This window comes from Acanthaster planci, linkage group LG16 (assembly GCF_054643075.1).
Source record: "Acanthaster planci isolate LZ-2023a linkage group LG16, COTS_SCS, whole genome shotgun sequence".
NCBI classification, from domain to species: domain Eukaryota; kingdom Metazoa; phylum Echinodermata; class Asteroidea; order Valvatida; family Acanthasteridae; genus Acanthaster; species Acanthaster planci.
In genome coordinates this window covers 11,111,118-11,123,606 of record NC_141792.1, presented here as the reverse complement: position 1 = coordinate 11,123,606, position 12,489 = coordinate 11,111,118, and the positions used below count along the sequence as shown (strand labels likewise).

General features: G+C 43.9%; 1 protein-coding gene across 3 annotated transcripts in view; it reads left to right on the top strand.

The window, feature by feature from the left end:
* opa1 (OPA1 mitochondrial dynamin like GTPase) overlaps positions 1-12,489 on the top strand; it is a 72,106-nt gene that overhangs the window by 57,863 nt on the left and 1,754 nt on the right. The window contains exon 30 of one of the 3 annotated variants that reach the window (XM_022234595.2): positions 5,057-7,448. The exons of the other annotated variants lie outside the window; for them this stretch is intronic. Coding sequence (XP_022090287.2) covers positions 5,057-5,127 — 71 coding nt within the window. The 3' untranslated portion in view covers positions 5,128-7,448. Of the gene's footprint in view, positions 1-5,056; positions 7,449-12,489 lie in introns of those variants that run through there. 3 annotated transcript variants of the gene reach the window in all.

Sequence of the window (12,489 nt, the reverse complement as noted above, 5' to 3'; positions counted from 1 at the left end):
CTTCCACGTTCATGTATTGGCCAGTTTCCTAGAGCTTCTGGGTAATTGCTTCATCTGAATCGCTTCGCAATTACTCATAAGTCTATATACTAGTGGGACTAGTGGCTGCAGCCACTCCCAATGGAACTCTGTGTAAATGTCAAGCCGCAGCCAAGTAATTCGGACATGGCTTACAGTCATTTCCAAATCAGTGGAGATGCGTACTCTACAAAAATTGGTCACCAGCCAGATTGTCACAGAATCTGTATACTTTTTTGTAACTGGTTCACAGAGAGTTTCTTTAAACACAAAAGTTGCTAACCAACTGCAGATGACAGTGTATTAGATTGGGCCCAGCTGCATTGTACCCAGAGATGCATACTGTTAGACAGACTGATCGCACAAGACAAGTTTGCATTACAGTCCCTGGACCCCTACTGTAGAGCCTACCATGAGCCTACCAGCATACTTCTTGTAAACCCCTTTCCAAAGCTTTAATCTGCCTAACTGGGTACAGTTGCCTGGATGTAATGATACAGATAATCCCTGCCTTGTTCTCCTTAATTTGGTCAAGGGCTGCTTGGTTCTTGCCTGTAATTACTGGGCTTGTTTCAATCAATGCTTTTTTGTTAATGGATGAGCAGACTACCAGAATTGCCCATGTCCAGATGTGGCTGGCTGGCAGACAGCAATCATCCAGACCTGGGCCTAGTTTCCGGCAGCAGCTAAGCACAGACTTCACCCAGCTAAGACAGTATTGATTCAGCAAAAACAAAACGGTTACCAGCCAAAACTGTCACATGATACATATCTCGATCACAACTGGTTGTCAGCTGAAGTTTTGCTTGCCACAGAAATATGCTTAACTGTTTGATGGCATGGGGCCAAGGCTTTTTCCGTTTCCAACTCAAATTCTAGCACAGAGATTTTTTCCTTCACGTTTTGTGTTGATTTTAAATTTTCCAAGGCCAATTTCACAACTCAAAACTTACTCAAACAACAGTAATGCCGTTTTAACACCCAGTGTTCACCTTGCAGAAGATGGGCCACCTGTGTTGATAAAGCCAAACCCCTGTAGTAATTATTGCGACCAGGTTAATTATGCTGGGTGTCCTAATGCATCATAATCCCCGCGGTTTAGCTGTTTTAGAACCTTCCTGTGAGTGAGTCAACTCTGTTCTTTGTTACAACTGGCCCACAGTCTTCTCCTGTTAGTTCATGGAGTTATAATCATTCTGCTGCTCATAGTAAGGAGTTCTTTTATGGTCTACCCAGCTAGGAAAAGCCCACATGTCTGCAGCACGTGGTCCCTTTTGTTTCCCCAATTTGCCAACAGAACATTTGCTGGTGACTGCATAAGAGCTCAAACATGAATGATGGGGGATGTGGCACGCCTGAGTACATGGACACACATCTCTTTAATCTCCTTAAGTGTGCTTTCCTACCTTAATTCAGGTTGGCATTTGTCCCTGATTGTGGAAATAACGACTTCCGATATTTGTCCACAGGTTTGGAAATCTCTAAACTTTCCAGAGTATCCTTGCAAAACTCACTGTCATACCTCGTAACAACATAACCTTACACCAGTCATATGAAAAAGGAGTTATTCACAGTGAAGCCTTGTTGATCTGAATCCAGACAAGTTAGTGTGGCAAGTTTAAAAATAACAAATACAGTTCCTGCTGAAAGAAAGTGTGCTTCATCAGGCAGCATGATTTATTCCGGACCAAACTACGCGCTGCAGTTTTACAATTATGCCCTGCTTCTTGTCTTGTTGTTGTTATATCATGCTCTCGCTCTTCAAATTTGTGTGTGTGTGGTATGCTTTACATATCATATAAATGTGTCAGTACCCACAGTACTGTAGCTTGCATGGGACCCTTGATAAATGTAGGCCCATTATGTCAGATAGCAAGAGCTGAACCAGCAATGCCACAAGATAAAATACCTCTTCCCTTGTCAAGTGGCATTCCAGACAGATAGTTGGAATGACTGGAGTGGAAGACTTTTTTTTTTATCTTTCAGTAATTAAGGGGGGGGGAATTGCCAGGGGGGAGGGGAGGTACCAGACAAGGCGTTTAAAATCCAATAAAAGTCTCACCTTAGGTGTTGTGTGTTGTGCCCAGGGTTGTGATTAGTCCCCTGGGGGTCTAATTTGTCGCATCTGGTTCCCATATACCAGTACTTGCTATGGGCGGATGCTTCAAAGAGGTGATATCTTTGTTTTTTTCGTGCGCTTTCCCTCAAATTTCAGTAATCTTGAAGAACAAGGCCAGAAGATTTTGTTTGTCCATCCACCTCAGTAAGGCCAAGGCTTGGAACTGGGGGGTGGGCGGCAACCAATTCAGATGGCTTGATGGGTGTTGGGTTAACTCTGGAGTCCCATGAGGTGGTTTGGCCAGGCAGCGCTGCTTTGGATGCCTCAATGGGCCTCCATGTTGCCTTGAAGCTGAGATCCACACATGTACCTACGTTATGAAAAAAGTTGGTTTCAAAGTAGCCTTCTTGAACCTTGCTGAGCTGAAGTACAATCGAAGGAGGCTCCATGTTTTCCTTCGTGGCTTTTATACAGCTCCGTAGAACTCCAGTTTTACTTCCATAACTTGGTCTGAGAGTTCTCTTCCTTAACTTTCTTGGGGAGGGCACCCACAGAGAGTCCAGCTGTGTAATTTCAACAGGTGTCTTGTCGGAGGGGGTCAATTAAGGCCCATGAAGAGGGAGGGAAGACTGCTTAATGGGTGCACATGTTGCATCACATCTCCTCTCAACTTCACCAAAGCGTAGACACTTCTCCTGGTGATTTTATTGCTAAGCATTGGACCATTGCTAGTCTTTAGACTGGATGCCCTAGCTTTGCACTTTTTTTTTTCTGTTTTCTGTCATTAAATTTTGATGTGCGGTTTTAGTGAAATGTCAAATGTTCAACTGTTGATTTTTTTATTGACTATTAGAAACAAAATCCTTTATTTTATGGAATGCACACGCAACACCAATTGCTGGCAAGACAGAGAACAAAATCCTTTGTCCAGCTAAGTTGTAAATGAAACTTGCATCTTCTGGGCCCTGTGTACACATCAGGTAGCACTCCGAAGCTTCCTTAAAGCTGGCAAAGACAAATTCTCTCAGGGTTACATGTAAGCTTTATTTTGCAAAGGTCAGATTTATACCCTTTTTACATACTGTGGCTGGTCTTAACAAAGGAAAGGTGCTTTGGATAGTGGGATTCGAAGTTGACCTTAAGCATCAAGAGGAATTTTTTCTTCCTTTTCTACTTATTTTTCTCAAGCAGTTCTCAATTTATGCACCCTGCCAGTTTCCAAAAAGGACTTGATGCTTGAGTTTTCCATCGTAAATGCTCAGTCTTATACCCACTGCTGGGTCTCAACTTCCTGTGTGTCTGCTTGCTTTGTATTCGTAATTCATTTATTTTTGAAGTTGGCTCCAAATTTCAAACCTGACCAGTGTATGTGTGGGAAGGTTGAATGACGGACCGGAGATGTTCACGGCCTGCTATACAAATTACAATGTTAATCTTTTGTCCCTGGGATTGGATCGTAACCCTCAAAGTATCAAAGTTTTGTGGGTCTTTTCACAGTGTGGTCTTTCATCCATGAAGCAACTCACTGAGTCGGGATACACGCCCTACCAATTTTGACAATCAGCTGTCATAAATTTGTTGCCTGGGGTGCTAGCCAAAAAGAGAAAACCTGTGTTGAATAGGCGCTAGCCTTGGGTCCCCTAATAACCCACTGTTGTCCTTGTTGGTCTAGGCAGCTACTACAATCAGCTAGCATAATGGATGGAAAATGAATTTGACAATTGTCAGTATGATTGATAAATAGGCCTGTCCTCAAAATGATTTCAAAAAGATGGTGTTCTAGCCTTTAATAAGTTTGTTTCAGAAACCTTTCTGCTGTTTAATTTCAAAGACTATATTTTATAGATCAAAGTAAAAAAAACCTGAGGCCTTTGAACAAAAATGTCACTGCTTACCCTCAATTACATTAATTGATATTTAAAGTGCATTAATAGCTAACGTATATAGTCTTGGGTCCTGCAATAATTTTTTAAAAATTTCAGCTTTTGGAAACATTTAGTAATAGTATGGGCTGGTTACAAACAGAAAGTATTTCTGAGTGGCCTCTGTATGACCATGATATTTGTGCATTAGCTCTTGAGTTCTGAATTACTTCCGAGAAGATTAATCTTAATACCCCTTGGAATCTTGACCTTTCCATCTTGCTGCAATCACCCCCCCCAAAAAAAACCGTGGCAAAAGTTAGCGCGTTGTTTTGTGTTTTGGCAAGAGTACCCTTTTGTCCTGACGACCTTCCAAGTCTGGAAAAAAATGACAGAAATTTTTAGGAGAAAATGACAGCTTTATTGTACCAGGTCACCAGTGGAATGTTTAGACCAGCACTCCCTCGATGTGTGACAATGCATTTTTTTTTCTCGCCCCTTTGTCCGGAAAAGCAAATCTTGTGCGTGTTTGATCAATTTCTCTAATTCCATGTCTGTCTGATTCTTGATATTTTTTTTCCAGGACTGTCTGGCCTTTTGGGGGTAAAGTGTGCGAAAGATCTTTTGAGAGTACCAACTGTTGTACATGTAGTAATCTTTTGCAAGCGGCAGACTGGGACCCAACTTCGTTGAGCCAAAAAAAATCACTCAAAAAGCTCCTCCTGTCAATGAATTTCCAAAGAAAGAAATGTGGGGTTCAGAATGAAAATCTGTCAAAAATTAACCAAACAAGTGCTGAGTCCTCCGAGTGGAAGGTGGAGGGCTGTCAGGGTCAGCGAATCTTCAGGAGAATTAACAAGTTACAATGAAACTCTGTCGGTTGGTTCCATTGCAAACACATCACTGTTTAGGATGTAGTGGAGAATTTCAAAAGATCTAGACGGATTTGCAGACTTGTGGGTAAGCTTGCCAGTAAAACGGCTACATGGAGAGCCCGGGACTCTCACTCCCAAGAATATCAACTCAAGGGATGGACAATTGAAAAGGTCTCCGGTTCGAATCCCTAACATGACAAATTGATTCATTTGTCTCATTCCGGTTCTTCTTTTCTCCGCAGAGAGAGTCAGACGGATTCAAGAGAAGCTGGAAGACTTCATCGCTGCCCTCAACAAGGAGAAATCCAGATGACCACAGCCCTCTGTCCTTCTTATCTCTTGGGACCCCCCTACACTGTGTTTCTGTAAAAATCACAATGACTCCCCGCTCAACATTATTTAAAAACTTGTAGAAAACAAAGTACTCAAGTGAGCTGACGAAACTTGTGGTTGCTGGCTGTCTCATGTTGTATTTGATAAACCTGTTGGGAAGCATGGATGAATGCGCTTGAGTAGGCAAGCACGTTTACAGGTGATGTATCTCTTGGGTCGAAGTAGGAGTCAGTCTGCCGGGGAGGGGTCACCAAAAGACCTCATACGCTTGAGGGAGGCACTATCAGTGGGTGTGGTCATAGTTGCAGTTGTATCCACCAGGGGTAATAGGGGACAGACATCAAGCTCCCCATGCCCCATGGTTCACTCCTCGTACCCCACCCCCTTGGACACATCACTGCCCCAGGGTGATGTAGACTGAAGTTGAACACTGCACTGCAGTTTGGTAGAATGGAAATTCGGGATGTGATAATGCAGAAGCTGCTTGCTAAAGGGTTAGTTCTTGATGAAATAATAAGAATGTTTAGAGGTTTGCATGATGTCAAAGTTGCCATGTACATAGACGTGTTAAACTTTGGTGGTCATTATACACTGAGAAATTCCCATTGATGATTATTTTTACGAGGCACACACTGAACCTCAACTAAATGCAAAACTCTCCTATCTGTGGTCATTCTTATCATATCGTTCCCCTCCATCATATGCATTTTGACAGGTAAATTGACCATTAGGAAAAACTCCAAGCCATGAATGAAATTTGGTCATTTTTTCTCTTCAGACGCACACACCCTCACACGCAAGTGAAAATTGCGTGGTGGAATTTCGGTGTCTGGTTTGTGACTCAACGCAAGATGTCTTTTGGGGTCCCACTAAGAAATCTTGTGAATTTCTTGTGTTGGCCGCCTGTGCATTAGAAAATGGGCTACTTACTTGTCTTCGAATGGAGAACATTTTTCCTCTGGACAAGCAAAAGGACAAGATTTCGGCCTTCTTTTTTATGGTCGACAGAGTTTTTGCCATCGTACTCAAAAATAGTCCATCTCCTTTATCTGCCTTGAGTGGACTTAACGTTTGGCCCACTGACTCCGGGCCATTCCTTCCCTTTTCTGTTGAATAAGTTGAAATAAAAATTTGAGACTGTACACGTTTTTGCTTCTGCAAATCGTGAATATTTATGATAATAAATATGCATCGTTAAAAAAAAGTGCACAGGTGATTGAAATATGAGCCCTGAGCAGATGTGTTGTTGATCAACAGCAGCCGGTGAACATAGTGAAATATACGTTCCCATCCAAATAAACCTACTTACAAAGGTTTGCGAATGTTGAACAAGCTTCAGTGTCTCCATTGAATATGATCTGAGACCTGGATCGTAAACAGAAGGATGAATGAATTAGTTCAAAATATGAAACCATTCTAGTTTTTATTTGCTCTTGTTGAGTGATATGCATTGACAAGCTTCATTTTTTCCCTCTCGATCAATTTAATCTAGGGTGGGATCCCACTCATGAGTTGTAGCATTTTCAAGTTGGGGGCAAATTGTTCATTTTATATCTATAACAGGACACTTGTGTTTAAGTGTCCCGTTGTTTGGACCGTATCAGATTGAGATGAATTTATTTAATGTGGCCATTTTTTCTATACACGTTTTGTTTATATTTTGACTTTCGAAGTTATACGGCCATTTATTTGATGTTTTAACGGTAGGTTTTGATTTTGGGTGGAAATTTGACCAGAAGTATCCAGTGGCGTAGCCACGGGGGGGCACGCTCCCCCCCTTTCCCGGTGACCCCCCCCTAAAAATATTGAACAAGGCTAACAAAAGCTTCCCCCCCAAAACAAAACCACCCCACTGAAAGCTGGTACCCCCCCATAAGATGCTGGTGCCCCCCTAGTAACATCCTAGCTTCGCCACTGGAGGTATCGTGGTCGGGTGTAATTTAGAGGCACTTGGTTCAAATCATGAATAAATGGAGATACCCTGCAATATCTTATCAAGTTTGTCAACCTTCCAGTATGGAGGGTTGGAGCTTTGTTAATGGTTTTGCGTTTGGCGCTCGCTAGCTCTCTGATTGGTTGGCGTCTCAACTTTTGGAGAAGGCCAACTGTCCAATCAGTGATTCTGTGCGTTCGCCAATCAGTCTGTTGGTTAGTCAGTTCTGTTTAATATAGTCCATTGGTTTGCAAAACGGCCACATGGTGCGTTGCTTTTGGCCTTTGGCCAGCCGTGTCCGTCACATTCACAAAATAACAGTTGCAGCCATGTTGTTGATGTAAATAAACCCAAGTTACAAATTCCAAGCGCCCGACTTGTTTATAAACATCCCATGCAATTAACACCTGCGGGTCGATCTGCCCCCGCCAAGACAAGCGGGCCGAAGTGACATTTCCCCACCGTTTTCCACTGCACTTTGGGTCGGGACCAAGTCTTGTGCCCAACCTCCGCGCAGCGCGTCGTTGGCGTGCGTTTCCGCAGGCCATCAGTCCGAGAATCACCTTGGCCAACCCCCTGGAGCATACGATGGTGCTGTAGTGGAAAATATACAGACAATTAAAAACCCTTTTAAGAATATAAACAAATAGGAGATCTCGGTTGGTGGGCATGTGACGCTGGTACTCGTCCTTGTCTGTGGGCCGAAATGTAGTGAAGCATTTCCGCAAACTATAACACCAGCCCGATGTATGGATTTAACAAAAAAATAAAAATAAACACACGGGTGAGTGACGTTCATCCATCGACCCGTGGTGTGTTTTTTTCCTGGCACAACTAGTGCCTGTCACATATACTGACAAACTTGAGTTAGCAGACGCTTCACTGAGCACTCGTCAACTTTCCCTCCATCATGTGGACAATAGCCATCCCTAACAGTCCCAAGTCCCTCGATTTCAATATGATTTTACATACACCCTCGGGGGTTGGGGTCAAGTACGCATATAGTGTACATGGCATATGTACATGTCCTGTGTAATGTTTCCTTCATTTGCACTGGGCATCAACGGTCGAGTTAACCATGCGTTTGTGTTTCGACATTACCCCCCTGCACCCAGTTTCATAAAGCTGCTAGTGGAGGGTTTGCATGGCCTCCATCTTGCAGGGCAGATCCTTTTTTCCACAGGGTATGCAAAAAGGAGGTTTCTCTTGGAACAAAAGAACTGTCCTTCAAGATGGCTACCACGCAAAGCGTCTATAGTAGCAAAATTGTGGTTGTGAGTGAGCCCTTGACTGTCAGGCCCGCCCCCTACATCAGCCCCTATTTGGATATTTAGACAGGTGTTCAAGTTATTTTATTTTATTTTTATTTCTTCACCTAAATTTCACAGAGCACCCAACACTTAGAAATTGATAGATAATCCGTGTACTGCCCTACGCAGTGTGAAGAGCGATATTCGCTAATATCCTCGCGGTATGTTCAGATAACGATTATCAAATATTCAAAGTATTTTAAAGCTGCCACTCTGTTTTGATTAAAATACAGATTATGACAGACTTGGTAAAAACAGAAAGAGAGCGCGCTCTTTCAGATCTCTATGCCGGCAGAGAGTCATCGGAATGCAGCGAGTTTCGACAATCGCCCCGAAAATTTCGTCATTTATAGTTCCGGTTTCTCGGAATTCATGGGAGAAGATGCACCTGCTTGGCATTACAAAATGACAATTTGATGAGCCTCATTCCACAACAGCTTATTCATCCGTCGTTTGGGGTTAATGGTAATATGTAACCATTCGTGCAAATAGTCGCTAAATACCATACATTTGTTTGGAATGACGGTCGCTTCCTGTCGACCTTTTGACAGGTCAAATTTGACAAAGTACATTGTCAAATTTGTAAACTGTGTCTTTTTAAAAAAGAGTTTGTTTAGTGCGCTTTAAAAAAAACACTTTCTATTTTGTTATATATTCTTGGTTTGTTTTCGTAGCCTGTTATTATTTCTGTGTTAAAGAATCTTCACCGCCAAAATCTTAAAAATCGACATTAGTGTACACTGTAAGATTTTTACAATTCAGTGAAATTCTACGGGAATTAATCTGGAACTTTGTGTTGACATCATGCGATGCCACCTCCTGGAACCGATCCCCTCACGTTAAGCAAAGCGCCGAAACAAAATTATGTTCAAACATGTTTTCGAACAAGCATTCGAAACTGATTTCAGGCCACGGGGCGCTGGTTTCAAATCAACACCTAGCACCAATACCCAGTCTTGTCTCTAACTAAAATTCTTTCTAAAACATTTACATAACACGGAAATCCTCTGCGCGCCTAACATGCTAAAGACGTTTGCTTGGGTTAGTTATACGGTGGGTTTATTTTCAAAATAGGGCTCCAACCAAGAAAATAATAAGTGTGTTTGTAAAATATTGAAAAATATCGCAGAATTTTGTCGCTGTCAATAAACACCTTCAAGTGCACACTTCGCCGCTGCCAGTGTTCGTGTCATTGGAATTTTTTTCGAAGAAAGAGAGACTTGCAAAGTTTCGACGATGTCATTAGTTTGGTATTCACCGGCAGCTGCCTTTTTTTAAAGGCTACGGGCAGAATTTGTTTGGCCTTGTGACGGATCGAGAGTGACGTCATAGATGGCGATTTACTCAGCAGTCCATTCACAGTGGACGGTTGTTCATTGTCATATTTTTTTCGTTACAGCTGGAATTTTTGTTTCCTTTCATTGCATTTCCCCCATCTGCAAACTCGAACAACAAAACAGTTCACTTCTTGCGAAATACCCCACGCCTGTCCAAGGGGGAAAAAATAATCCTGTTTTGTTTACACACAGTTAAAATACTTCCACGGTGACGTCTTCTCGGAATTTGTGTTTCGAAATTCAAACAATGGAACTGGACACGTGCGCGTTGCCAGCCGGACTAAAAGGTGGCATTGTCGCTTGTTTTGTGGAGCGTGCGCGGGCAGTGTGTACAAGAATGTGGTTCCCCCCCCCCCCGCCGGCCGGTCAAGTTTCAGAGCGGAGCGTGCGCTTGTGCCCGTCCAGAAATGCGCCACCCGCCGCTCAGGGGGAGGGAGTTATTGTTCGCGAGAACTAAGGGGCACGCGACCGGACAGTGCAGCCGTGGCACATGTACCACAAGGCGCAAGGTGCGTCCGTCAGCGGGACACGTGGCGGAAAGGACCCGCTTGAATCATGAATGCTGACCGGTCGGATTTGACGGGGCCGCGCAGCGCTCGTTGCATCGCCCCGGTACTGGTGTGCCGCCAACCGCGGACTTTGAATGTTTCAAACATAACCTTGCAGCTGCTGGTGTGTTGTATGGCCGAGCGCTGGCCACTTTGTTGAATGACCAGCTTTCATTTTCGTTTGATTACTTGTGTTTTACTGCCGCTACTATTGATTCGTTGACGCTTTGCTGAGAGGCCCTGATTGTTTGTCGAAGATTTAATAACACAAGTGCCACGGCTGTTTGAAAAAAGGCGGGAACTTGAAGTCTGATCTTCAAGTCATTTGAACCGTTCGAGCGAATGAGGATATAGCGTGCAACATTGCAGTCCCTCAGGCTTACATGTTGCCATGGCGATTTAAGTTCCATTAGCAATCATAACCCCTTACTGCATCAAAATATTCAGTGGTTGCTAACTTCGTTAAAGTTAAGGCAAAGTTTCTATCGCCACATACATGACCTTTTGTTCAGATGTGGATGTTCATAATTCACTCTCCAAACTCCACCCCTTCAGGTAAATGATATACAGCGGCCATGATTGTTTTACATTGTTCGATGTTGTTTTTGTTTTTTCCTACAAACAACCAAGGCCGCATGCTGGATTGTACCCAACGTGGGTCGTTTTAGGGTGAATACAGTGCATCTATGAGCACCTTGCCGATTCACATGACTTATTTTTCAATATTCCGGTAGACTAGGCACTGTTAATGGTGTTTGTAAGATTCAAGCCTTTTATCAATTAACAGTAATGCGAGAACCAGGGTCCTACTTTCGGATTGCCCCGAAAAGGGGGGGTTTCCCACGCCGGGCAGGCAGCAACCCGGCGACTGTTTTCAGTCCAGCCCTCCCACGGGACTGCTCACTCTCCCGTTCCCACGGTCCGTGGCGACCGGCGGAAAACATCAGCCCGTCAGGACGGATTAGGGGCGCCTGAAGTGACAACTCCGAACGTGGCCGGCTGGAACCGGCTGAGATGTGGGTGTTTCCACCTTTGACCCCTCAATTTGAACCTCATCGGGTGCAGCAGGAGCCGCTAATGCATTTTAAGGGGGAATTACGTCCGACGGCAGTTCCATTTCTTTCCCCCTAGCGTTCCTCTCCCGTGTGAAGGTGGCGTTTTCGCTGGCTCCCGCAGACTTGTTATCATTGTGAAGTGTGTGTGCGTGGATCTTCCTATCGGCACCGATCTCGAAAGTTACTCTATGTAGACGCCGCGTCTTGAAACGCAAGAAGTCGGCCTATGCTGGAAAGATGATTTGCTTTAAGAAAACTTTGCTTGACATCATCACCTTACAACACCTTCTTCTGCCAACATTCGAGTTTCGAAAAAACAGAGGGTGAAGCTTGTGAAGACAAAAGCCCGTCCGAAATCGTGTGAGAGAGAGAGAGAGAGAGAGAGAGAGAGAGAGAGAGAGAGAGAGAGAGAGAGAGAGAGAGAGAGAGAGAGAGAGAGAGAGAGAGAGAGAGAGGAGAGAGACTTTCCCTCCCACCTGGGTTGGGAGAGAGGCTGAACTGGCAAGTCTGGGCACCTCGAATTTATTCTCAACATCTAATGATGTAACTTCTTAGCAACCTATAAATGCTGCAATTGCAAGTTAGATAATTGGGTTGGCAAGTGTATTCTCGCCAGGTTGAAAAAGCGACTCCACGCGATCGAAGACTGGATAAGCTGGTATCTTTTTGGTGTGCATGCATACGATTTTGTAGCACAATATAGTTACTTTTTCATTTCCTTTTTTTCGCTGTTTCCGTGTATGCTGGATGTGTGAAATGACGACTAAAATCTTTGGATCCAGATGATAGTCCCCATGGTAATTCAAGCGCTTGAATGTTATTTCGCTTTGTTGAGATGCAAAACAGTCGTCGGTGAACCACCTTCTTGAGAACCGTTGTTGCCTTCAATCGGCGCAGCTGCAACATCTATCCAGACCAAAGCAGATCAATGTAAAAACAATTCGGGAGATAAGTCTGACACGTGTCACCCTTCGTGCTATGATTAGCCCGGCATCTTCCTCTGATGGAAAGTGACTTCTTTCCTTCTCCCCTGTGAGACACCTTTAGAAAACTTCCCAGGGATCGAAAGACGTCCCCAGGCCAGCTGGGCGGTAGCCAAATCACATGAGCGATTTAACCACCGTCACATGAAGCTCGGTAGTGCACGCAGTAGGAACCA